The sequence below is a fragment of the Nomascus leucogenys genome, chromosome 11 (genome assembly GCF_006542625.1).
Source record: "Nomascus leucogenys isolate Asia chromosome 11, Asia_NLE_v1, whole genome shotgun sequence".
Lineage (NCBI taxonomy): Eukaryota > Metazoa > Chordata > Mammalia > Primates > Hylobatidae > Nomascus > Nomascus leucogenys.
This window is the reverse complement of record NC_044391.1, coordinates 53,429,791-53,457,161: the sequence shown is the minus strand read 5'-3', so window position 1 is coordinate 53,457,161 and position 27,371 is coordinate 53,429,791. Positions and strand designations below refer to the sequence as shown.

At 51.7% G+C, this 27,371-nt stretch overlaps 1 protein-coding gene across 2 annotated transcripts; it reads right to left on the bottom strand.

Moving 5' to 3' along the window:
- Positions 1-459: 459 nt before the first annotated feature.
- On the bottom strand, positions 460-26,972 carry CTDSP2 (CTD small phosphatase 2). Of its 2 annotated transcripts, none has more exons than XM_003252739.3 (8): positions 26,605-26,972; positions 9,968-10,116; positions 8,086-8,124; positions 7,532-7,633; positions 6,882-6,938; positions 4,753-4,845; positions 4,430-4,615; positions 460-4,253 (listed from the first exon to the last, which is right to left on the bottom strand). In XM_003252739.3, the coding sequence occupies exons 1-8, from the start codon at positions 26,666-26,668 to the stop codon at positions 4,128-4,130; spliced, it is 816 nt and encodes a 271-aa protein (XP_003252787.1). In that variant the 5' UTR covers positions 26,669-26,972; the 3' UTR covers positions 460-4,127. The 2 variants fall into 2 exon arrangements, with proteins under 2 accessions (XP_003252787.1, XP_030678184.1); XM_030822324.1 differs by having other exon boundaries at positions 3,331-4,253; positions 8,068-8,124; positions 26,605-26,957.
- Between the last annotated feature and the right edge of the window lie 399 nt (positions 26,973-27,371).

Here is a 27,371-nt window from a genome sequence, read left to right as displayed (position 1 = left end):
TACAAAAATTAGCCGGGTCTGCTGGCAGGCGCCTGTAATCCCAGCTACTCAGGAGGCTGAGGCAGGAGAATCGCTTGAACCTGGGAGGTGGAGGTTGCAGTGAGCCGAGATCGTGCCATTGCACTCCAGACTGGGCAACAGAGCAAGACTCCATTTCAAAAAAAAAAAAAAGATTCCATTCCCTTAGGCCTTCTGGTTCATGCCCAGAAGTCAATAGGACATCAAGCATATATGCGTGCTAAGCACCTGACTGCAATGGGGTTGATTACAGCAGAACTGGTGTAACCTTGAGCGGAAGCCCTGTGTGGCATCTGCAGCTGGCCTCCCGGAGGGTGCAACACCCCACTCAGCCTGGGGGTGCAGCTGCTTCATGATGGAAGGGGCTGCGAGAAGAAAGGCGGTGCTTGCTATGGACCCAGTGAACACTTAAGGGCCAATGAAGGTCAGTGGCAGCTTACATTCCTGGATAGGTTTTTAAAACCCACTTTTATTAATTAATTGTAAGTAATACAAATATTCCAAAAATATAAACAGACACTTAATGGCGTCCTGCATTTCAAGTTTTTGAATACAACAAATTTATCAAACCATGAATCTGTAAGCAAGGTAGTCAGAATCCCATAGCCCAGTCACAGTGGGAAGCAGATCCCCTACCCTCCAAATGGCATCTTGAAGGGGGAAAGCGGCACGAAATGGAACATGATAAGCAAAAAAGCTCACGAGGCCCAAAGAGGAGGGTCCGCTCCAGGGGCAGGCCCTACAACGTTAAAAGAATGGGGCAGCTGGCCTGACCTCTGGCCTCCTCTTCCCTGGCCGAATGTAGATATTTACCAGCATTTAGGAAAAAGGAGAAAAAGACAGAACTAAACCCCTGTTTAGGAAAAAGGGACCGAGGGACAGCAGTGGTTAAGTAATCCACTGAGGACCTGAAGGGGAAAATGGACTTACCTTTCTCATATACTTGGCCTGGCTAGGACACTGGGTGCCAGACAGCCTTCTGAGGGGATTCTCTTTCTAAATGAGGCCTCAGGAACAGGTAGGGGCAGCAGAATAGAATAGTATCCATTTCCCAGGGAAAGACTGCCTTTACATTTCCCATGCTTTTAGCACAAAGCAGCGTCTGGGCCACTGTTAACCAGAGGTGAGTTTATACATTTACAAAATGCTTAAAATCTTTGGGAAGCAGGAGGAAGCTAAACAGAAGGTCCTAGGTTAACTGAAGGCAAATTCACTCAACCTCTCTAGTAAGGGACCCATGGGCCTACAGAGTGTCCCCTCTACAATGTGCAGAGTGGAAACCCTTACCTGACCCTTTTCCAAACTGGTCCTGTGTCCAAAGCTCCCCCTATGAGAGGGACACGAACATCAGGCTTTTGATTTAGAAGCCCAATCAGAGAGACACACTGTGTCCCTGAAGAGGCACCTTAAAAGAACTGAACCTGGCAGGTAGGCAGATTCCTGGCATGGCTTGAATTGGTGCTGACCAGGCATGGTGGCCTATTGCCTCCCAAAGACCAGTCTCAAGTGGGAGGGGCTGATGGTGGGAAGCCCTAGAAGAGAGTCTGGGATGAAGCGGCCTTCTCCCTGTCTTGCCCTCCAAAATTGAGTCTGGCCTGATTCCTTTGAGGAGCAAATTTTACAATCATCCCTCGCCCTAACACACAGTGAAACTGGAAACCTGACAGCAAATAATGACTAGGCTGGCTCTGGTCCACATGAATGGACCCTGGCTAGGTTTGGCTGAGTAGCTTCTCTGGGGCAAGTGGGAATGGCATTGCTGTGGGGGAGTTGCAGGTGGGCAGGCAGGGTTCTGATGGGAGTGAGGCCTAGAAAACAGGGGCTTCATGCAGATGCAGCAGGGACACTCCCACCAAGCCATCCTGGGCTTTGGTCATGGGTCCCACACCAAGCACTTGGACAAGCCTGTTAGGAAAGGGGGTGGCATATGCTCTTCCTCCATCGGGAAAAACATGGAGATCCAAGGGAGGGCGGAAAGGGTCCTTGCAACTCAGTCAGCTTAGAGCCTCTTATTGCTTATTTAGTCAGAAAAGCCTGGCTGGGCCCAGACAGCAAAAGATTTGGCCAAGGGCTAACCCTTAGGGTGGGGCTTGGAAGAAAGGCCCTTCCTGCAATATTAGGATAGCAGCCTAGGTCAGGCCTTGGGTCTGAAGCCACAGCTGGCTCTAAGAGTCTGAGCTGCTTTCCCTCAAGAGACAGTATATTTCTGGCTAGCACATGGGGCCCTTCTCCCTTTAGGTACACCGGGACCCCACAGGCACCGGGGAGTGATGCTGGCGGAAATGGCCACGCGAGTTCTGGGGACTCTGTTCCACTTTATGATTCCAAAGAGAAAGACAAGGCCTTATAACCTTGGGACAAGGAGGGAAGGTGGCACCACAACACTAGAGAAAAATGCCAGCCAACCACCGAGAGCACCAAGCTGCTGCTCTACCGCCTGCTTTTCTCAAAACTTGTTAGTTCCTGAGGCTGGATCTAGGGTGTGGCAATGGAAGGGATGATGGGGAAGAGTCCTGAGTGGGTGGTGTCCCTGCACGTAAAGCAATTCACAAATGCTTTGTGATACCTGCCTCCAGGGAACACAGAGATGGGAATAGGAGCTCCCTCCCATCCCAGGAGGAGGGAGGGAGGGAGGAGAGAACCCCACCCACCCCAGGGAGGCCACGATTAAGGCAGTGATGCTGAGGTGGGGCTCCTTTTTGGGAGGCCCCTTGTGCTCCCAATTACAGCAGCACTTCCTCTTGTTTTCCACCCTGGGAAAACTTCCATTTCGTGATGTCTTTAATTTTAAAGCATTCACTATTAAGAACCTTTGAAAGCAGGAGACACCCAGAGTGCAGGTCTGAGGGGCTCGCTCACTCCTGTTACCAGAGGCAGAAAGCATGCGCATTAGGTTGGCAAATGGCAAGAACACTCATTCCCCCTCAGCCCAGGAAGAGCAAGAGTTCTGAGGCCCTTAAGAGGAAAAGCAACAGCCAGGAAGGATGAAGGCTGGAACAGACAGAGCTCGGTACAGGACAGGCCCTGGGGGAAGACACAACAGGAAAGAGCCCTGCCCAAGAAATGGGAGGGGCTGGGGCAGCTTAGTTCTTCCCAGCCTTTGGAACAGAAGTCCTTGCACCAGCACCAGCAGAGAATCCCTGAAGAGCAGACTTATGGAAATGATCCCGAGCTCAGCTGATCCACAAGCCACGGGGACACACATGTCCACGCTTTGAGGATTTGTCTTTTCCCTGCAACCCCAGCGCCGCCGACATTCATCACAGGCCCAGGACTGTAAATTTGTCAGAAACAAACCAGGCCCAACACTCCGTGTTTAGAAAGAGAATTTTAAAACAGAGTCAAAAGAACGGAAATCAGTTATCTGTCCTCTTCCAGGGCAGGGAGAAAACCTCCTTCCCCACAGGTTCGAGACTATGGCTAGGTGGTGAGGAAGGCAGGCTCAGCACCCCAGCCTTGGGGAGACATAGAAAGGGCCCATCCCAGGCACTCAGCCGGAGGCAAGCATAGCTTTGGGCCACAAGACCTGATGGCCACTGGGTGCTGGTCTGGAAACAAGTCCTCATCTTCCCAGAAATGTAATCCTTTGTCTGCAGCAGCTGGCTGGAGAAGGATTTCAGAAAGGTGTGTGCCTGGAGTACCCAAAGGCATACCCTTCCTTTATCCTTGGCATAGGCCTTACACCACTGAGGAAAGGCCATGGTTTGGCAATGGAGCCTTCAATAGTCTTCATCCCTACACAACTCAGTGGCTCTTAGGGTGACAGGAGAGGAGACAAGCTAACTTGGTTAGAGTCTTGGTCTTTCAGCTTCTCCCCCACTGAAACACTACACGCGGGGGCCACAGTTCATGGCAAAATATACACACAAACACACACTCTCTCACAGTCAAACACACATCTCAACAAGTTGGCGGCAGGTAGCTCTGGGTATCGGTCTGGCATTCGCCCACTCGGCATCTAAGCTGTCCTAAAGCTCTTTCCAATTATTTCTCATTGTTTCCGGGCCGTGTGGTGAGGCACTCCAGCTTCTACTCTGTCACGCTGATCATAAAGGCACAGTGTGGGAAAGTCCCCTACTGGGATGGCCGTCGCTTGGAAGCAGGGCAGGCTAAGGGGCCCGCAGCTGTCCAAGGCTGGTGTAGACGTCCTCTGCTCCGCTCAGCTCCTCAAAGATTGGGATCAGGTTCAGCAACTCAGTGTCTGCCATGTCATCAAACCAGGACTGCACAGGCACCTGGTAGGGGGAAGATGTGGTGTCAATCTCCCGACTGCCGCTTCCCCCTCCCTTGCCTCAGAGCCCTAGAGGGTGGCTGGGTCTTCCTGGAGGGGTGTACTTCTCTGGTGGAGCCCACAGTTCCAGTCTGCTTCCTCTCCCAATCCCTACCGTGGAGACGCATCAGGAGCACTCACTGCATTCTCAGGGTGGAATATGTAAGAAGCAGGCGAGTTGTCCAGGATGAGGGTCTTCCTCAGGTCCCTCCCCAGGCGGCTGAGGTCCTTGACGTAGCAGCCCTGGTGGAACACGCAAGACTCGCGGAATAGGCGGGCCCGGAACACCCCACACCGGTCCAGCAGGTCTGTCACAGGGTCGGCATACTAGGAGGAGAGAAGATGCCTTAGTTTGGATACAGTCCTGGTCCTCCTGTGTAACCCTAGGGACCAAATGGGAGCTGCTGGACTACCCCTGTGGCCACCACACCCACTCCTGGTTCTTCCCTGTCACCCCTAGTTACCTTGGCCAGGCTGGCAGTGAAGAGAACACATTCAAAGAGTTCCCCCATGCGTCTCAGGAACTCATCCACATAAGGCCTCTTGAGCACATACACCTGAGGAAGAGCAGAGCAGCCTGTTGGAGGCGTCCCTGTGATGAAGCTTTGCAGTACTGGGTACCTTCACCAGTTACACAGAGAGCAGCAAGGAGCTCTCAACCCCTGCAGCCCAGCCTCCTGGGCTACCTGGCTGGAAGCCTGCGGCCCTGAGATCCCACAGACCCGGAGAACTGGCTGCACCCCCTCACCAGGCTTCCAATGGATCAGTGGTCCCAACCTCAACCTGGCTCAGGAAGAAGCGCATACACCATGTCCTAGGAGCCATCTGTTTCCGGCGGCGGACCATCAGCTGCCTCCAGAAACAAGTAATCAAGAATAGGCCTCACAGATGGAAACAGCCTATCCTGGATTACTTGAATCCAGCCACAGCCTCTATGGGAGCTTTCTGTCCTTGGCTCCGACAGGACAGTCTGTCCAGGTCACGATTAGGTAATGAAGTGCACCAGGGAGAAGTGACTTTTTCCCCTCAATGACCACAGACTAGACAGACACCCTGCTGAGTCTTGCTCTGCACCCGATTTTGTGCTTGCTTCTGCCAGCCACCCTTAACACCTGTGTCCACCTTAACGCTCTTGCACATTTTGGCAAGTCCTTTGGCTACCTGACCCCTCATCGGTCTGCATTCTATTGCTTCCATGACTCTAGCCTACACAGCTGCTACTAGAACCATTTCCAAAAAGGTCCTTTATCTTTTCTTTATTTACTTATTTTTTTAGAGATAGGGTCTTGCTATGTGAGGCCAGGCTGGTTGTGAACTTGTGGGCTCAACTTGTGGGCTCAGGCATTCCTCCTGCCTCGGCCTCCCAGAGTGTTGGGATGACAGGTGTAAGCCATGGCACCTGACTCCCAAAGCTCCTTTACCCCATTACTCCCGAGCTCAAAGAGAGTCAGCCTGCCGTGACTCTCCCTGCTAGAGTAGGCCTGAACTGGCCACCAACTCACCAGACCCCTCGGAGCTCTGCAGGGACCCTCTGTTCTAGGCAGCCACAACTTAGCTTCTGTTAGCCTGCCATTCCTTCGACCTCCAACAAGCCCCTTCCTCATCCCAGCTTTCATCAAGTCTGGCATCCTTTCACCCACCTTGGGCAGGTAGTGCTCCCTCATTTTAATCTCATTCCTTTTAAAAATTATTCCTACCCTTCCTTGTTAGCCAGGAGTTCACAGTGTATAGCTGTTTGAAAATATGCCTTCATCTTTTCTACAAGGGTTTAGCACATCCCTATACCCTCAGCTGGACTGTAAAAGGGCTGCTGGACCAAGCCTAGTCCTGACCAGGGCCTGGCGCTGGGCATGGCAGGCCTTCTGGGCAAGCAAGCTGAGTAAATGGTCTTTCACTAGCAGTGTCACATGATCCTTAACCCAGGACTGCCTGGGCTGCAGGCTGGAGCCTGGTCCGTTGAGATTTGAGTGCTCTTACATTGACAGACACACACAGAGCATTTCCTCAGGCAGAATCCAATGGAGGGCCCCAGGTAAGGCAGTCAGAGAAGGCTTCACAGAGGAGCTGTCTGGGCTGGGGAGGAAGAAAGTCACTAGCTATTCACAGTGGGGGTGGCGGGGGGAGCATGGGCAAGAGGGCATTCCAGGCAGAGAAAATGGTTACTACTGACTTCCCTGCCTGTTACAGGCAAAGAGATACCTGGTTAAGGTATCTTAACCGGTATAGATACCTTTCTTAAGGAACAGAGAAATGTAATAAATCATGTAACAGTGCTGGCCACATGAGGGGATGGTGGTTAACAAACAACAGCTATTATTATTATTAAATAAAATGTAAACTAATCTTTTAAACAGCTTGGTTGCAAAGAGGAAACAAGGGAGACAGCTGGGGGGGATATGGGGCTGAAACTCTTTCTAAGATGAGAAAGCCTTGAGTATGAAAGATACCAATAAAAAGGGGAGGCTGGAGTTATAGGAAAGGGATCAACTGACAGAACCCAAGCCCTGAGACGGGTGGAGGACCCCAATACGGGTGGGGCAGAAGGCAGACCCCCCCACCCTCTGGGCTGGGTATGGTCTGGCTGGCAGCTCACCTGGTGAGTGGTCCCCTCAATCTCTATAGGCACTATGAAGTCAGCATTGTTGATTGGCTGGAAGGCAGAAAAGTTAATGCTGTCAGCATGGTGGCAGGGAAACATGAGGCCCCCACCATACCCCTAGGTGGGTGGGGAGAAACAGGTCTTAGAGACTCCTGGAAGTGCCTCTGGCCACCTCATTAAGGGGTTCTCACCCTAGTTCAAGATGTGACATCCCATTCTGGTTTTCCCTACTCTTTAGCACCCTGACTCTGACAAATTCTACCTGGGCTGAGAGTTTTGGGGCCTGAGTTTCCTGAGGAGACAAGCAGGGGCAAGGGCCAAAGGTGATTCAACCACTCTTTTCGGCCTGCCCTGTACAGAGCCCTCGTGGCTGGCTCTCTGTGCTATGTGGCTCGGGGGCAGATGCAGCCTGTTGGGAGTGACTGGAGATAGCAGCCCCGGTGGAACACACAGGGTTCCTACTCAACATTCTTCAGTGGGGCCTCTAGATACCTTGACACCAGGGTGGCCAAAATGCTGGAGGCCTGGCCTTTTCCCTTCTAATCACTCTTCTGTCCTCACCTTTAGGCTGCCTTACACATCTGTTGTCAGATTCACAAGAGGGCCCAAGATAAAGGCAGGAAGAGTTCCAGACGTTGAGTTACCTTAAAGGAGCTATGCACAAGGGTTTCATCGAGGTCAATGACCACACAGATCCTTCCTTGATCTTCCTCTGTCACCTCTGGGAGCAGGCAGGTCCCTGGGATCTAAAACCAAGCCAGGTTGCTGAGATCTGCCCACCAAGAAAGCCCAATTGTACCCCTTGGCATAACTATGGGAAGAGCTGGGCTCTTTGTGGAGACACAATCACCAACCCAGGATAGGCACCACTTAAAGGCCAGGAAGAAAGGAGGTGGAGTTTTCCTTGGTTTCAGCCTCCCAGTGGAACTATTAAGTGATCTGGACATTGGAGGTGGTGGCCAGGGCAGGTGTGGGATGGACAGCAGCTGTGGGAAGAGGGCATGGAGCACCAGCTGTCCCCGAAAATCTAATGCCTTGCACATAGCAGGCCCTCAACAAGCATGGGGAACAAATGGCTTCCCAGGTCAGGGAGGTGGCTGGCCAGGCACCGAGGACTATGCACATCCCCCTGCCCGTGGAGCTGGCAGGGATCACAGGGTCCTGCCTTGTGAGTACTTACCAGGCCAGAGTCACGTACCTGGTAGAACTGGTACTGGAGACACTGGAGCAGATCCGACTGAGGAAGAGAAGGAGGTGGTCAGCGCCATCTCACCGCTTTTCCCACCCCATCCAAACCCACTGCTTCTGTCTTAAGCCTGGAGGGCAACTTTCTGCCCCAGACCCAGCCACCTCGAAGCTCCTACCATGTCAAAGTGACTTTTCCTAGGAGTGGGGCAGGAAAAGGGAAAGGCTAGAGCTTCCTTTCCACATTAGGCCTGATGATGGATGGAGAAGACAAGTGTCCCTGTTCTCAGGTGTCGCTGCCCCTCAACTGGACAAAGTGAGGAACAGGGAACTCAAGTAACTGATTCAGGGACACAGAGTCAGAGGCAGAACCAAAGTCTGAATTCCTCACAGTGGCAAACTCTCCCTAAGTCCTTAAACTCAGGCTTCTCCTTGAGAACATGTTGTTTTCCATGCCCTCCTTAGGGGTTATATGGGGGAACAAGCCCTATAAAACATCAAGTAAGCCACACTGTGGGTACCCAAAATGTGAGGGGAGGGAGTGCAGAGAGATCAGCAAGCCCCTCACCCCCATTTTTGCTAATAAAATGTTATGACTGCCGGGCGCAGTGGCTCACGCCTGTAATCCCAGCACTTTGGGAGGCCGAGGCGGGCAGATCACCTGAGGTCAGGAGTTCGAGACCAGCCTGATCAACATGGAGAAACTCCATCTCTACTAAAAATACAAAATTAGCCGGGCGTGGTTGCACATGTCTGTAATCCCAGCTACTCGGGAGACTGAGGCAGGAGAATCGCTTGAACCCGGGAGGCGGAGGTTGCAGTGAGCCGAGATTGCGCCATTGCACTCCAGCCTGAGCAACAAGAGCGAAACTCCATCTCAAAAAAAAAAAAGTTATGGTTTTAAGTGTTCTTAATGAAAACTTTGAAGAAAAATTAAAATCCTAGCACTTAGATAAACAATGTGGCACTCAGTGTACTGCCTTCAAATCTGTGTCAGCAGACTTTTTCCAGAATCCTATATAATTATACACTCTACCTTTTTACTTAATGTTACCACTCAATACTTCTCCATGTTATTGTGAACTCTGTAAAAGCTAATCACTCATTAATACTGTCATGTTGTATTTTATTTAACCATTTCCCCTACTGCAAAATGCAGTGATTTTTCACTGATGTATGTCTTCAGCCTGGTCTTGAGAAAAAAAAAGGACAACCAGACCTCAGTGTTTCAGAAGTACCACTGGCTTTTGGGGCAGAATAATTTTTGTTGGTTGGGGCTGGCCCCACCTGTGAAATACTAGACATATAAAAAATACCCACAAAATCCCAAATGCCTTGCATGAGTACAGGAGAGAATTGCTGACAGGAGTTATTAACAGCATGGTAGAGTTTCAATTCTTTGGTTCCCTGTAAGTCAGGTAACTTGGAAGTTAGCTTTGCAGTTGAGAACAACAGCACAGGCTTTAGAGCCAGAGAAATCTAAGTTCAAATCCTGACACTACAATTTATTAACCATGAACTCTTCAGGTGCCACATAAACCCTCTACATCAATCCGTATCTGCAAAGTGTGAATCCTGTGATCTCCTTACAGGGCTGCTGGCTGGATCACATGAGACAATACATGCAAAGCACCTTGCCTAGTTCCCGGAACCTGGAAGGATCAGGATCACAGGGGCCCTCAGAAACCATAGTGACATTTGAATGGCCCACACCGCAAATGGGAAGGAACAGAAAGGAAATGAACTACTTATGGAAGGATGGAGGAAGGGCCCCCTCGCAGCCAGAAATCTTTGCAACCTCAGGCAAAGCTTCCTTGTCTGGTTGCCATAGTCTGTGGGGATCTCCCACTAACAGTCCCTTCATTGCTGGCATCTTACCACCCCGACCCACCTACCTTAGCAATGGTGTTTGCTTCCTCCTTATACGCGGCAAGCTCAGTGGAGGAACTTGATTGGCCAACATGCTGGGCGCGAAAACAGCAGAAAAGGGCCTTGAAGATGTTACGTCCACGAGGCTTCTTAGGAGAGGACTTGGAGACCAGGCCTAGGGTGGAGAGAATGACAGAGGCTTTAGCTCTAGGGACATGAGTTTCTGTCCACAGATACTACCATACCCATAGCTCTTCTAGTTTGTAAGCTCTACTAGGGCACACAGTATGCAGCTGGTCAACAACCACATACAGTTAATGTCAAACGTACATGTTTATTCCAGCCTTTTCTCTTTAAAGCAGGAATGTCAGGAATCCCCATTCTCTGGCTTGGGAGACCTGAGCTACAGAGCATTTGTTCTTCATTCCATGGGGGAAGATGGGGCCAGGCATAGAATCAAGGTGTTCTGCTGCTCCAGCTGCAGCACACTCAAAATTAATTCACAAAGACAAAAATCCTCCCTAACATCAATTCCCAGGAAGACCATCAGTTCCAGACAATGGAGAAACCTGGTCCCCTTTGAGTTAGTGGAGCTGTAGTTCTGTTCAGCATCACCTTCCCTGGATACTGGGTTAGTGGAGGCAGAACTGAGCCCAATTTGCCTAAAAACTTCAGGCTAGAGGCCGGGCGCGGTGGCTCACGCGGTCAGGAGATGGAGACCATCCTGGCTAACACGGTGAAACCCCGTCTCTACTAAAAATAAAAAAAATTAGCCAGGTGAGGTGGTGGGCACCTGTAGTCCCAGCTACTTGGGAGGCTGAGGCAAGGGAATGGCATGAACCCAGGAGGCGGAGCTTGCAGTGAGCCGAGATTGTGCCACTGCATTCCAGCCTGGGCGACAGAGTGAGACTCCGTCTCAAAAACAAACAAACAAACAAATAAACAAAACTTCAGGCTAGAAACAAGAGACTAGGAACTCCAGAGCAGCCCCAGCCCCAAGGAAGAAACTACACTTTTTGTTCTCAGCCTTGTCTCCCTCCTCCACTCCAGCAGCTCTCTTTAAGGCCCCCTCCCCTCAAGGATGGGGAGCCTAATTGGTAAAACACAGATAACCACGGATTAGCCCCTTAGAACACACATTCGCAGCCTCAGGTTCTAGGCTGATAGCCTTGCTTCTGGACTGCAGCTGCTTAGTCCTACCTTGATAATTTGGGCGGTGGAAACAAAGTCATTTTATTTTTATTGATTTTATTTATTTATTTTTTTTGAGATGGAGTTTTGCTCTTGTTGCCCAGGCTGGAGTGCAATGGCATGATCTCGGCTCACCACAACCTCCACCTCCTGGGTTGAAGTGATTCTCCTGCCTCAGCCTCCTGAGTAGCTGGGGTTACAGCCATGCACCACCACGCCTGGCTAATTTTGTACTTTTAGTAGAGATGGGGTGTCTCCACGTTGGTCAGGCTGGTCTTGAACTCCTGATCTCAGGTGATCCGCCCACCTCGGCCTCCCAAAGTGCTGGGATTACAGGCGTGAGCCACCATGCCTGGCCACAAAGTCATTTTAATAGGAGACTTGGCAAGACATCCCCAGAAAGGCCAAGCAGATACAAAAATAAATAAATAAATAAATAATTTATGAGCATTACAGGATCAACTAGAAATGGACTTAAGAATATCTTTTGTGCCAGGTGTAGTGGCTCACACCTGTAATCCCAGCACTTTGGGAGGCCGAGGCAGGTGGATCACTTGAGGTCAGGAGTTTGAAACCAGCCTGGCCCACATGGTGAAACCCTGTCTCTACTAAAAATACAAAACAGCCATGCGTGTGGCACGCGCTTGTAATCCCAGCTACTTGGGAGGCTGAGGCAGGAGAACTGCTTGAACCCGGGAGGTGGAGGTCGCAGTGAGCCGAGATCATGCCACTGCACTCCAGCCTGGCCGACACAGCAAGACTCGTCTCAAAAAAAAGGTTATCTTTTGCAAGTTCCTTTTGCTATAGATGAACTTTTCTGATGACTGTTGAGCAAGAGTGGAAAGATACAATGGGCACTGTGGCCAGGAGGTGGCGCTGCACAACCACTCAGAATGGTCCTTGGTCCCAGGTCTCTACTCCAGAGGGTCCGGAGTTTCCCAGAGCCTGAGCAGGAGATGGGCCTAATGATTAAACCCAAGCCATTCCAGTTTAAAGCACAGGGCAAACTACTGTGCAGGAAAATGGATGCTGGAAATGCCTTTGTCTTTGTGGGGAAAAGAAACGAAAGCAGAATGTACCGTGAAGGACAAACTGCCCTGTGTTGTTCCTTGGGACAGAGATGAAGGGAAGAAGACGACAATGTGGTAGGGGCTACCCAGGAGCAAAACACCCAGAAAATGTACCAAAGTGGCCCTTGCAGCAGTGGTTAATGGGAGAGCCATTTAACATCCAGTTACTGGGCTGCCAGTACCCCCTGGAGAGGAGCGGGGAAAGATCAAACTATTCCCCAGGACCAAGGATGAGAAAATGGCCTTTACACAGCAGGTGGACAAGTACAGTCAGCATCACCCCTAGGATAAGGGACTCAGCTCTGCCTCAACAGAAAGGCAGAGGACTTCCTGCAGGTGCAGGCTCAGCCTCCCCAGTTGGCCAGTCCAGAGCTTGCGCGCGTGCGCTCGCTCTCTCCCCCCTGGGTTAGGCCAGATTCCTTAACATTGGTATGGCCATTGGAAACCTTTTAGAAAATGACGGCCTTTCCAGCAATTAGCCTGAACGCCTGGACATCACTTTCAAGCTCCTGGCTCTGGAAAAGGAACCAAGATTTCCAGGGACAGGGATTTTGTCATGAAGTTGTGCTGGGGACATCCCCCAGAGCCCTTTATCAAGGAGAAAAAATTCAGCAGAGCCCAGCACTCAAAGAGACCAGGATGAGCTGAGCACAGTGGCTCATATAGGAGGACTGCTCAAGCTCAGAAGTTCAACACCAGCCCGGGCAACATAGCAAGACCTCATCTCAAATTTAAAATGAAAAGACAGGGCGGTCGTGGTGGCTCACACCTGTAATCCCAGCACTTTGGAAGGCCGAGGTGGGCGGATCGCCTGAGGTCAGGAGTTCGAGACCAGCCTGGCCGACATGGTAAAACACCGTCTCTACTAAAAATACAAAAAGTAGCCGGGCGTAGTGGCACACACCTGTAGTCCCAGCTACTTGGGATGCTGAGGCAGGAGAATCACTTGAACCCGGGAGGCAGAGGTTACAGTGAGCTGAGATCGAGCCACTGCACTCTAGCCTGGGCAACAGAGCGAGACTCTGGCTCACAAAAAAAAAAAAAAAAAAAAAAAAGGAAAAGAAAAAAAGAAAAGACAGCAAGACAGAGGTTCCTTGGACTTTCCCTATTTCTATGCTGAAATTGGAGGGAAAGGACAGCTTCCCCACCTGCCTGTATAGCTCACATTAAATTCTAAGCTCAGGAACTCAGGGCAGACGCCGACACAAAGCTCCAAGACCAAAGCTGAACCATTGCTTTCCCTTTGGTTTATGGTTTCTTCATGCAGAACCACAATCAGAGGCTTAACCCGGGCACAGAGCCTTTTTTAAAAGGCCACACAGCCTGGGCTTTTCCTGAAGAGAGGCCGTCAGGAATGCACTCAGCATCTTAGTGACAGACGCTGTGAAGGCTGAGTAATCCTGAGAGGTTGGGGGGGTGAAAGGGGCAGCTGGCTGGGGGCACGGAAAGGCCTGGCTTGCGCCCGCTGCAGGGAGCCCAACAGGCAGAAGCGCCTCAGTCCTAGATGGGGAGGGAGCTTGGACTCTGCAGGGGATGAGGGTCTTCTCAAAAACACAATGTGGCCGGCAGCCCCTGGGCCTCTGAGACCACAAATGCATTGACCTTGAGGGCAGGAGCTTGAAGCAGAGTACCTCAGACCCACAACAGCAAGGTCAATACCTCAGGCATCCCTCATTCCCCACTCCCTTGATGGGGCCCTGCTTCCCTCCATCCTTTTCCAGGCTGGCTGTCCTCCTTTCCTTTCTAAATACTACTCCAGAGAATTCATCAGAATGCATCAAGCCTCTCCCAGCATGACTGCCTCCCTGCAAGGTCTACAGTGGCCCCAACCCAGTGCATTCATCAGCCTCCGTGACCCTCTGCGTACCAGGTGCTCAGTAACTTTGACTGGCTGAGTGAATGATTCCAGGGGCCTCCAGGGCCTGTCACGTCTGCAGAGCTAGGACCTGTGGAAGCCTCCACTAGTTTGCAACAGCCCAGAAGAGTTAGATAGAGAAGCCTGCTTTACGTGAGGAGAGGAAGGTGAGCACTAAGGGAGCTGGGCCCCCGAGGCAAGCCACTGAGTCTTTCTAGGCCACCACCACGTTTACTGAGCATCAAGGATGTGCCACGTCTGCGTTAGACACTTGACATCATTACCTCATTTAATCCTTACTATTAACACTTTGGTAGGCACTAGTTCCCCACTTTACAGAAGAGAAACTAAAGCATGGAGAGGTTAAGTAACCTGGCTCACGGTCATGCAGGTAGTATGACAGCAGAGCCAGGATTTGAACTTAGATCTGCCTGAACCCAGAGCCCAGGCTCTTAACCATTACCCTGTATAGGGTCTCATACACATTTACTCATGCAACAAATGGGAGGTGTAGGGGCACTCTCAAGGTCTCTTCTGGAAAACTTTTTTTTTTTCTAAGATAAGAGTCTCATTCTGTTGCCCAAGCTGAAGTGCAGTGGTACAATCATGGGTCACTGCAGCCTCGATGTCCCAGGCTGAGGCAATCCTCCTACCTCAGCCTCCCAAGTAGCTAGGACTACAGTCTTCTTGGGAACTTTTGCTCTCTGCCTCTCTAGGATGAGCTGGTAAAGGACCAGTCTGGGGTCTAGCCCCTACCCCTTGCCCCAGGTTTTCTTGGGCAGGATGTCAAAGTTGGAAGGGGTAAAACAGCACAAGGCTCTGGGATTCCACTCCAGGGAATCCACCCCCACCCCTGCCTGCACCTGCTCTGACCAGCAGATACCTCTGGGGGATCAAGATGACAATGGGGCAGAGGAGGAAGGAGGGGTTGGAGCCAGGAGCTTTGGTCCAAGACCTGCATTGTTCCTTGGGTTTAAGGGTGAGGGAACCACAGAGTTCAGAGAGGGATCTGAAACTTGTGTCAAAGAGCCTTTCACATGGCTCCTTTCAGCCAGCACTCAGCATTGTGTCCCTGACAGCCAGGTGCAGGCCAACCCCTACCCATGTGTGTGTGATGGGGAGGGGCACAGCCTGCCTTTCCAGGAGAGGAACACTGGGCACAAGAGGATTTATAGGCCCACAGGGATTTCCTTCTTTAAAAAACAAACAAACAAACAAAAAAAAACAGAGGCCGGGCATGGTGGCTCATGCCTGTAATCCCAGCACTTTGGGAGGCCGAGGTGGGCGGATCTCCTGAGGTTGGGAGTTTGAAACCAGCCTGACCAACGTGGAGAAACCCTGTCTCAGCCGGGAGTGGTGGCTCACGCCTGTAATCTCAGCACTTTGGGAGGCCGAGGCAGGCGGATCACCTGAGATTGGGAGTTCGAGACCACCCTGACCAACATGGAGAAACCCCGTCTCTACTAAAAATACAAAATTAGCCAGGTATGGTGGCACATGCCTATAATCCCAGCTACTCGGGAGGCTGAGGCAGGAGAATTGTTTGAACCCGGGAGGCAGAGGTTACGGTGAGCTGGAGATCATGCCATTGCACTCCAGCCTGGGCAACAAAAGCAAAACTCCTTCTCAAAAAAAAAAAAAAAAAAAGAAAAAGAAAGAAACCCCGTCTCTACTAAAAATACAAAATTAGCCAGGTGTGGTGGCGCATGCCTGTAATCCCAGCTACTTGGGAGGCTGAGGCAGAATTGCTTGAACCCAGAAGGCGGAGGTTGCGGTGAGCCAAGATCACACCATTGCACTCCAGCCTGGGCAACAAGAGCGAAAATCCATCTCAAAAAAAAAAAAAGGGGATGGGGTCTCACTATGTTGCCCAGGCTGGCCTCGAACTCCTGGGCTCAAGCAATCCTCCTGCCTCATCCTCCCAAAGTGCTAGGATTACAGGCGTGAGCCATCATGCCTGGCCCCCACAGGAAATTCATTGCACATGGTTTCCCCAACCAGGGAGGGCAGGACTCCAGCGGATGCCATGTAGCCCCACTACGAGCTTCTCTCCCTCCTTCATTCCCTGCTACCCTCTGTGGACACCCAGCCCTCCTCTCCTGCCCAGATGCAGATGTGCTTCTGCTTTCCCTGCCCCAAACACTTGGTTTGGGGCTAGATGTCTGAGAGGACTAGCACAGACCCAATGAGGGAAGCAGCTCTGGCTTAAGAAGAAAGTGAGCTGGTGGCTGAAGACATAAAAGCCAGGCCAGCCGTCCAGCTCACTGCTGCGAGGCTTCCTACTGAGGCGGGGTGTGAGGAGAAGAGGGTATGTGAGGAGTATGCCCCCACTGAGGATCATTAGGGCTGGGGTCCAGGCTCTGCCAGTTACTGACTCAGCCACACAGCCTTTTGGAGCCTTAGTTTCCTCATCCATAAATTGGGATAAGAGCAAGCCCTCACTCAGGACTGAAGGGATAAATGAAGTTACAGAGTAAGGCACTGTGCGAACTCTAAAGCTAAATGCTGTGCTTGTTTTAATTAATTATCCAAGGGGAGATGACTACTAAATGGCAACATCATGGGCCTCATTCCAGGAGGCCAGCAACAGACCAGGAGCCCTCCCACCATCATCATGTGGATGAAGCCCAAGAAGATGAGGGAAAGATGCCTGAGAGCTCTGATCATGAGCAGGTTTCAGAAAGTCGAAACAGCCCCTATACCTTCTCCCCAGTCCACAACAAAATTTGTTTTCCAGCTCACAAACTCCCTGACTGGGTATTCTGTGAAAAACAAAAGCAAGTAAGACTGTTTCACTTAAGACAAAAATCGCCGTCTCCCCTGGTATTCACCCCCACTACCCTCAAGAAGTACCAGGTGAGGACACTATTTGCCCCTATGCATGGGCCGGGGGAGGTGGCTCAAGCCTGTAATCCCAGCACTTTGGGAGGCCGGGCCGGCTGGATCACTACAGCCCAGGAGTTCAAGACCAGCCTGAGCAACATGGCAAAATCCTGTTCTACCAAAAAAACTAGCCAGGTTCACCTGTAGTCCCAGCTTGGCAGGCTGAAGTAGGAGAATCACCGGAGCCCAGGAGTTCGAGGCTGCGGTGAGCCGTGATTGCACCACTGCACTCCACCCTGGGTGACGGAGTGAGATTTTGTCTAAAAAAAAAAAAAAAAAAAAAAATGTGCATGTACAAACACATGAACACGTGCACACATACACACAAATGAAGACCAGAGTGACCAGGGCAACACTGTTTTTAATCTTCTCCTGAAGGTCAGGTCCAGATACCACTTTTGTCAACAACACAGCTTTGTGTCCCAGCAAAGGAACTCCTCACACATCTGCCTGGGATTCGGCAGAAGGTAACCTCTGAGGCAATCAGATTTTAACAAGCCCATTCATGTAGAAAGTTGCTTTCTTTTTTGGTTCATCCCCAGAAGTACTTCCTTCCCCACCACCTCCCATCCCCCACAGCAAAGGACTTAGCCTTAGCCTAGCTATCACTATAAAATGGCCCCTCTGAGGGGCCTCCCTCCTTTCAGCTATTGGGGGAAGGAGAGTATTTGGAGCATTTCCGGCCCTTCTTGGACGGCTGCCTGAACCCTGCAGCCAAGACACATTTGACTGGGACTCCCCCATGGAGAGAAGTCCTCCCAGGTCCTCTGCAAGGGGCATCTGTTCCTTGGCTATGGACATGCCCTAAAGTGCCAGGTGGACGGAAGAGCTCCTGGGACCAGCAGGTGAGTCGGCAGGGAACAAAAGAGGGTGAGATGCCTAGACAGCCCCCACACACAAAAGAATGCAAACAATGGGGAGGCTGTACTGCTTTCATGCCCGGCCACTGACACTGTTCTCTACAGCTAACAAGCAAGGCAGGGCCGGACCCAGCTTAGCACCGGCTCCCAAAGTTCCAAAAAGTACTGTGAATCTAACTGCATGGGCATTTTTTGAAAAAAGCAGTTTTACACTTTGGGAGGCAAAGGCGGTGGGGATCACTTAAGGTCAGAAGTTCGAGACCAGCATGGCCAATATGGTGAAACCCCATCTTTACTAAAAATGCAAAAATTAGCAGGATGTGGTAGTGAGCTCCTGTAATCCCAGCTACTCCGGAGGCTGAGGCACAAGAATCACTTGAACCCAAGAGGCAGAGGTTGCAGTGAGCCGAGATCACACCATTGCACTCCAGCCTGGGGGACAGAGCGAAACTCTGTCTCGAAAAAAATAAATAAATAAAATAAAAAAATCAAAAAGCAGTTTTAGCCATGCTGTTTGGCCCATACCAGCATGTTGTATGCTGGTGCCCTCCCTGCACCAGCAACTGGGGCAGCTCTACCTAAGCCAGTGTCTCCATTAGTTCCCTTTCCCTGGGCAGGAGAGCTCCCTACATGGCTGTCTCTTCTTTCAGACCTGAGTCCTTAATGCCACCTGTGGGGCAAGGGTCACAGCTCACATCCTTTCTTGTCTCTGCCCCTTCAGCGATCTGTTCTCTGACCTCAGCTAGAGAGGTAAGAGGACTCAGTTTTGGGAGCAGGGGATTTCTGGCAAGTTCTAAAGCATGCTGATTTCAGAATCAGCCTCTAAAGCAGGTATTGCCAAAGCACCCTCCTGGGCAGCTCCAACATACTTTAAAAACGTGCTGGGTTGGGATGGGCCTCCAGAAGTAGTAGATCCTGGACCAGAGACAGAGGAGGCATTTCCTCATAGACAAGTCAGCTGCAGGCTCAGCTCTGCAGGCCCCACTCCAGAGGGCTCTTGGGGGATGTCAGGAAGTGATCTAATAGCCCACAGGGCAGCAGGGACAAGCCTGAGATGCCATCCAAGAAAACTCAAAGGACTGGATCCTGCCCCTGCCTCAGCAGGAGACCCTGCCCTATGTGGCACCAGCCAGAGCAAAGGTATCATTGTGAGGGACTGGAAACCACACTTGCCCACCTGGAGTTACCTCTCCTTCCCCCTAAGGAGGTGTAGAATAAGCCCCTGTGGGAGGGGCTACACACAGACATCCTCTCAGTGAGTGTTTCAAGTTCCTGTCTTGGTGCTGTGCCCTTGACTCCTAGAATGCTTAGATATAGTTGAAGCCTAGGAAGAATCCACTGCTTCTTTCCCTTCCAGGTATGTAGGCCTGCTTTCGGTTGATACAAACGTGAGCTGCAGAAAGCAGTGAGGACACAGGAGAAAGCAAGGGTATCTGTTCTGACTAGGGAACAATACAGTGGTGACACAAGGCACCCAGACTTGAGTTCGAATCTAGGCTCTGCCATGTGCAGCCATGGGCCTCAGTTTCTTCATCTGCAAAATGGGAAGACTACCTATTTCTCAGGGTCAGAATTCCAGGGGGCTCAGGGAGTGTCCTGGTCCTAACAAAAGCTTTGTAAGTGTCAACGGCTACTCATTAAGTGCAGAGTACTTTCATACTCTTACCTCAGTCTCCATCTCAAAATGTTCACATTAAAGGGACCATACAGATTTCTTTTAACTTATTCAATGGTGACCTCATTTCAGAGGTAGTAACAGGGCCAAACCGGAAATGATGTTTTCCGGGACTCCACAAAAAAACAATCAGTCGCACACACACATACACACTCATTGAGGCTGGCCAACCAGTTCCTCCTCCATGTGGCTGGCCTCTGCAGAAGGAATGGAAGTAGTCTGCCAGGGAGGCACCCATCTCCAGGGACATTCTCCTGCTCCCCTGACACCCCTCAGCTTCACCTAGGACCCGCCAAGCCGTACAGGTGAGTCCACTTGAGAAACACTGATCTAGAAGTCAGGAAACCCAGCTCTTGCTCCAGTTCAGCTTCTCAACAGTTCCGTGGTCTTGCTAGGGCACAATTCTCTGGGGTTCAGTTTCCTCATAAGCCAATCTGGAAAGGTTTCCCCTGCATGGTCCCTTAAAAGGTGGCTTCACCTGAAACATGCACCTGAAGCATGAACTCAAAGGCACTCTAAAAAGTGAAATGCCAGACAATGCAAATGTCTGGCTGACACTAGCCATGTACCCTTGGGCAAAGTCCTTCCCTCTCCCTGTGAAAGTTTTCCTTATCTGTAAGGTGAGGTTAATTCCTCTTATTGGAAAGGAAAAGTTGTCAGGAGAACTAAGTGAGATACTAGATATAAAATGCTAGGAATAGGACCCTGCCTGTGGCAAGTACCCTATAAATATTGGCTGTAACCATTACTGGGCAAACAAGGATGGATCATTACTCTGCCCATTTACTCTGAAAACTTTAGGACTCCCCTTGAAGAGCCACAGATCTTTAACATATAGTAAAACTGGACCACCAAGAGGAATTTTCCTGCTCGGGGCAAAACAGGCAGTTGGGGCCACTGCTGTGCCTACCTGGCTCTTCTCCAGGGGCACCTGTCAGAGCCACAAGGAGCATTTGGAACACATGCATGCCTGACCCACCTGCCCATGCGCTGATTCAGTAGATCCCAGGTGGGGGGTCTGTATTTTTAGCAAGTGTCACAGGAGACTCTGATGTGTGTCCCTGGCTGAGAGCCAACATCTAAAGGTTGCCAGGGTCTCTGACTAACCCAGGGCTAGAAGGCAATTCGGCCAAAGTCCCCTTGGCCCCTCTCCTCACCATACCTGACTGGCTCAGTGTTTCTGCAAGCCTTGGAGGACTCATGCCCAGGATCAGGTTTTCTTCTCTAGGGGTAGTTCTATGTGACATGAGTCAGAAAACTGGGTCTGCTGTCTCTACCTGCAGGCCCCTGTTCCTGTGAAAGAGGGGTCCTAGCTCTATTCTGCTGCGGGAACAGAAAAGCTGGGATCTACTATCCAAGAAGCCTTCTGCAGGCAATTTGAGCCTTTCCATGAGTCTGCTTGGCTCTCACTGGGATTGGGGCCATATTTGTTCCCTGGGAACAGTGCAGGTGGGAAAGTGCAAATTCAAGAGGATGGAAAAAGCTGTGGCAAGAAATAAAAGAAGGTATAGAATAAAAAGAGAGTAAGAGCAAAGTCTGATTTGGGGGGATGGGGGTGGGGGGAGGACTAGAGCACCTAGGAGAGAAATGGAAATGTCAGATCCACTCAGAGATCAGGTTCAAGGCTAACTCCTAGAATAGCTAACATAAAACAGGGCATACACACTTTTGCCTAGAGGGAGGCTGTGGTGCTCACTGGATTACCCTGTGATAACAGATCCTGGTGCAGGCATACTCAGACCTGAAGGGCTGGGCATTTTGCCAGACAAAGAAACTCCATTCTATTTGGTCTCTGGTCCAGAGATGCTTCCAGTTTTAAGAAGTCGACTTATCCACTTTAATTTCTAGTAGTTTCTTTGTAAGATTTGCATGTTAATATGCTCATCTGCATCCCAGTTCAGAACTACTCCTCCATTTCAGAAGAGTGAGGGAAATATGTCAGGGCCACACCCAATCCCACGTCCCCAAGACAAGCGAGTTAATTCCATGCTTCCCAGAGCTGGCCAGACTAAGACAAGATGAAAAGCAGATCAATGCTGCTTTTTTACTTTCTCAATGTTGTACCCCAAAACCACAGCAGCAAACAAATAGCTTAAGAACATCTATTTCTCTTCAAATCCCATTTTCTTTTCCCCCCTCTTATTAAAATTACCTAAAAGCAACCTCAATCTCTCTGAATTCATTAACTCTCAAAGCAAACAGTGAGAGAATGTGGCATACAGTTGTCTTGAATATTCGTTATATCCATATTTGAGAACTCTAAAGAAGTTTAGACTTTAGAGACTCACAGGGGGCACATGCCTGGCCTTCTCCCACCCTCAGATGCCCAGGCACCAGACAGAATGGCCAAAGTCCCAAAGCCCAGGCAGATAACAAATCACATCCCGAGTCACATGACACAAAGAAGGGGTCTGTGCAGCAAGGCTGTTTGTAAGCCTCAGAGGTTGATCCTTCCAGAAGGCCCAAGCCCCCACAGTCAGTGTCCCCTCTGACCCCCGGCCACCTGTCTTGAAAAATAAAACCCACAAGACTACGTGCTGTTTACACTGTGTCCTTGGGGGAATGGAGGAGGGTGAACAGAGTAGTCTCACTATGTAAAAAAGGAGGACATTAATATTTATCAAGCACCTACTAAGTACCAGGTATAATAGAAGGTTAGATATCATTATTACTATTTTATAGATAAGTTACTCAGAATACTAAAGTGATTTATCAAGTCTCATTGCAAACAGGAAAAGAAGGGATCTGAACCCAGGCCTGAAGCAATTTTGCTCCAGAAACAATGCTTTGATGTAACAATGAAAACTTTAACCACCATCCCCGACTCTGGTCCCACTTTATCCAATCTAAGAACCAAACTTACCATGATGGGAATAAAAGACAATACCCCAAATTACCCAAAAGCTAGCAGAAAAAAAAAAATTGGAAGAAGAGGAAGGGAAGCTATGTATTGATATGTATACACATACACACACAATCCCATATATATTTACATATTGTCTTTCTTTCCCATGCTTATTTACAAACACTTTAATTCTCCACAGTTAGGTTGGGAGCATCAATTCACGTTGGCTAGAAATGTGACTTCTTTAGTATTTACCATTTTAACAAAATCCATGATAAGGGATTTGGAAGGTCCCATGGAGAGGATGAAATGACACCTCTCTGCTACCCAGTTTCTTTAAGGCCTCTACGGTTGAGAAGAGAGGACAAAGGAACACCCCCACCCACCTCTGCCATCCTCCGAGGGATTTTTCACAGCAATTCCAGTGCTGCTCAGTGGAAAGCTCTGCGAGTCAACTGCAAACCCCCAGCCCCAGATGTTAGGCATTTACAAACTTTGTTGCTGATTTATCAGCACTCCTCTGCGATTTTGGGGGCAGGAGCAAACACAAGCTTAAGTCACCACGCAGGCTCCAACCCTTACCCGAAGATGGGGGAAAAACTCCAAAGGAGATGCAGGAGGGAGCCTCAGCAGTCACTGTGAGAGCACAAAGAGGCCAAGACCCAGGGTAGGCAAAGGAAGGTGAGAGGCACCAGCAGGGCAGGAGGAGGAGCCAGCTATAAACATGCAGGCTTCCCGCCCCGCCGCATAGCAAGCTATGGAAGGAAGCTCCAGAAAGATTCATGTCTAAGCTTTTCAAGTTAAAGGCTTGGCTACATCTACAGTGAAGGGTGTCTGAACAACTTCTTGAGGGAATAAGGCAGAACTTCTCCCTTAAGCGGATAACAAAAGAAAGAGCTAGCCATCCTGAAAACTTGCCACATCATAATTTTCAGGGATGGTCAGTTTCTCAGAAGAATCCTTGCGATTAGCTATCAGAACCTGTCCAGTTCGGCATGTGAGAAGGTAATCCAAGGCATCATCGAGAGGAAGGGGCATCAGGATTCACGGACAACAAAAAAATCTCTGATTCCTCCAAAAGGCGTGTGGGTCACTGAGAGCTCCGGAAGAGGCTGCTTCCACCAGGTCTCATTTCAGGTTGGGAAGTTACAGTGTGGGTCTTGTTTCCTTGGCTTTTCCCCATCTAATCCCAAAGCCAAGGTCACAACCTCTTAGCAATGGGGTGACGATCTCACATAGAGCTGCAATAAACAGCCATTCTTGCCAAGCTGATATTAACATTTCTTTTTTCTTTTTGATGTTACACACAATCCTGTCCTTGCTGTACCAGAAAGCCATTTCACCCATCTGTCTGGGAAGATGATCCAATTTTGGTGCTTTTATCATCAATGCTTTCAGCAACTTTGTTCTACTTCCCCTACTGTAATTACTTTTGAATCATCAACACACCCAGACAGCCCTAAACCTCAGAGAACAGAATGCTAAAAAAGAAAAAAAAAAATCTGCAATGGCAAGTAACTTCACTAAATAGCCACCCAAGCTAGGAGCAATTTCTTTCTTTCCAGAAATTTACTTATTAATAATAAGTACCTCACATTCCTTCTTCCCCTTTTTCCAAAGGCAGGCAAGGCATGGAGATGGGATGTTGTGAAGAGGAAGGAGTGGGGAGAAGGAGGAACTCCAAAAGGAGCTAATTAAAACATCTGCTTCCCCAGTCCCCCAGCTTTTGTTTTTTTTGTTTTGTTTTGAAGATGTAGGTTTTGTTTGTAAATGATGTGGGACTCAAAGTTGGTTTAGTGGTTGCTGGGTGCCTAAGCAGCCCAGGAAGAAAGTATGCCTTCTCTGGAATGGAATCAAATTACATGGGGAGGGGCCGGGCCGCGGTGGCTCACGCCTGTAATCCCAGCACTTTGGGAGGCCGAAAAGGGCTGATCACCTCAGGAGTCGAGACCAGCCTGGGCAACTCGCGAAACCCCTGTCTCTACTAAAAATACAAAAAAATTAGCCGCGCGTGATGGCGCGCGCCTGTAATCCCAGCTACTTGGGAGGCTGAGGCAGGAGAATCGCTTGAATTTGGGAGGCGGAGGGTGCAGTGAGCCGAGATTGCGCCACTGCACTCTAGCCTGGGCAACACAGTAAGACTCCATCTCAATTAAAATAAAAAATTACATGGGGAGGGAGAGACCCAGTGGCTGCTGGCTTAAACCACACACAAAAAAGGAGAAACATTAACTCCAAGAAAATCCAACACCAGCAACTTAACACTGTCAAGCCAGTTGCTTTGCTTTCTGCTGTTATCTATTCTGTAGCTTGCCATTCACCCTGGTGGATGAAACTTCCAGCTCTGATTTCTAAGACGCCCCGGCGCAGTCCAGTTTTCCCTTACTCCTTGCGTGGCCCCACGATGCCCAAGGCACACTCCCGAGTCCCTGCAAGAGAGGAAGACCTAGTGGGGAAGCACAGGGCTCCTCCCCCTACTCATCACCACTGCCCCCTCTTGAATCCCCCCACATCTAGGTTTCTTCCCCTCTGGCTGGCTCTTAGGGTCTTTTCCTGGGATAAGAAGGGAGTGGGGAAGAGTCAGGAGTGAGCTATAAACACACGCAGCCTCCCTTCCTTTTTCAGCCGTCAGCACAGTTGAGCAGCCAGCAGAGGCGGTGAAGTTGCTGCCTGGGTCACAGCCTGGTTAGTGATGCAGCCAGGAGAGCAGAAATCATGGCAACACCGAGGTCAGGGAGGCCGGAGCCTTCTCGGGGGCTGGGATCTGAGTAGGCAAGGCTCATCCCTTCTCAGGGCAGGCTTATTTAAAGTCCGGCCAGTGATGCAAGAGGAACACACTGCCCCCCTCCCCCCCTCCCAGCTCCTCTCGTTCCACCGAGGGAATTTGGGAGAGGCTGACACCACCAACTCAGCAGCTTTGCCCCTAGGGAAGTTGGGGGAGCTCCTTGGAACGTGAACCCCAGGAATTAGTGACCTGCTGACTGTTGCCAAACGGGGAGACGTGGGGCGCACGAGGCCCCGAAGCTGGCTGCCCACCAGGCTCTAGGCCTCAGTGTGTTCAACTGCAGCACCGGCCCCTCGCGCTCTGTGGAGGAGGGGAGGGAGCGCTCCGGATTCGGCCCCAGGAGCCAGCCCCCGCCCCAGCCTCCGGGGCCTCTCCAGAGAAACGCCACACTCGTCCTTACACCCCGCGGAAATTCTGCCGCTATTTTGGACACATTCCTCAAGGCCAGAAGAAGAACGTGGCGGAGGGGGAAAGAGTTTCGAGTCCCCCACTGCGACCAAACTAAGAGGTTCCACCCTCGGGCCCCAGCTTTCTCCCGCCCCGGGAGAGGCCTCGGCCTCCGCCTCACCCCCGCGAGGGCCTGCGGGCCCCCTCGCGCCTCCACCTGACACTCTGGAAGGCGGGGGCCGCCAGCCGCTGCCCACAGAGAACTCGCACTTTTTCGCTGCGCGATTCAGAACCACGCCGGGTCTGATGCCATCCGGCGAATTATGTAACCAGAGACACCGCTCCCGGGCTAAACAAACGCGGCTCTGTGTGTGCAGCGGCGTCCCCGGGGGAGCGCACCGGGCAGGGAGGGGCTCTGGCCGGGCCTCCGGGTCGGGCTTGTTTGCTCAGCGAAACTGGCCAGAGGCAGCCGGGCGGGAGCCCGGCGCCGCCAAGGTCCCGGGGCCCGTGCTGAGCCGGGAACCCGCCACGTCTGGTGTGCCAGGGCCCGGGCCCCTCCCCCACCGCGACCGCCCCCGCCTCCAAGAGGTGAACTTGGTCCCAAGTCCCGCCGGACGCCGTCACCGCCAGCTAGCTGCTGGAACGACCTCGGGCTTGGGGGGGCCTGGAAGTGCTGGACTCGTCCCGGCTCCGTTCCACCTGGGGGTCCTTCCGTCACCTTCCTAACCCCTCCCCGCGATCCCGGGGCAGCCGCGCGCGGCGAAGGAAAGTGACGACCCCACCCCCAACTCCGGAGGGGGTGGACGCGGAGTGGCCCAGTGCTTCGAGAGCGACCCCTCCGTCTCTCAGCCCCGGGGGGAGGGGTTGGGGGACAGGGTGACAGCTGCGCCGAAGACGCCCTTTCCCTTCGGGCGCCGGGATCCCGGGCCCCGTGCAGCCCCCACGGAGGTCTGAGTGCCAGCCGGGATGCGGGGGCGGATGAACCGGAGGGATCAGTCGGGATCGCTGGCTCTAAGCCCGGGAGGTCAAGGGCCGAGACCTGGGTTCGGGGCTGTGCTAGCCCCCTCCGCGCCCGGGGGCGACGCAAAGTTTTGGGAAGTTGCTGCCCCTACCTTGCTTGGTGAGCACCAGGGCGTCTTCCCTCCGCGCCTGGGTGATGATGGAGCCGTGTTCCATCTAACAATCCCGCGGGCCCGGGCTGGCTGGGCGGGAGGACGGGCGGGCGCGCGGGCTGGGCTGGGCTGGGGGGCCTGGGCGGGGGCCCGCTCCGGCTCCCGAGACTCCGACTTCCACAGCTGTTCACATCCCCCCTCTCGTTTCCTCCCCGGACCGGGAAGGGAGGCGGCCTGTACAGAGGGCGGGCGGCCCGGGCAGCGGCTCCCCCGGGTGCCCCCGGCCCCGATCCCCCAGCGGCAGCTCCGGGCTCCTCAGTTTGGGTCCAACATGGAGAATCCGGAGCGAAAACAAGAGGAGGAAATGGGACACGGGGCGGTTTCCAGGCTCCCCCCTCCCCTCCGTACTCCAGATAAACAACCCGCGGCTGCAGCGCCCACCCCCGCGCGCCTCCGGGCTCTCGACTCGGCCTCTTCACGGCCCGCTGGAGCTTCCCGCTCGGGGCTGCGTCCTAGGCCCCGGGACCCTTCATCTGTGAGCGGCCGGGGCTGCGGACAGTCTGGAGCTTTGCTATTTTGTTACGGAAAAATCGAATCCTCAAGGGGGGTGGGGTGGCGGGCGGGCAGGCTGGCGGGGGAGACTTGAAACCGTTCCGGTGCTCCGATTGGCTCTCTTGGAGAAAAGGGGCGTGGCCCCTCCTTACTATGCGGTGAGAGGACCTAACAACATTCCAGGCGCCACGGCCACGCCCCCGAGCCACTCCCCC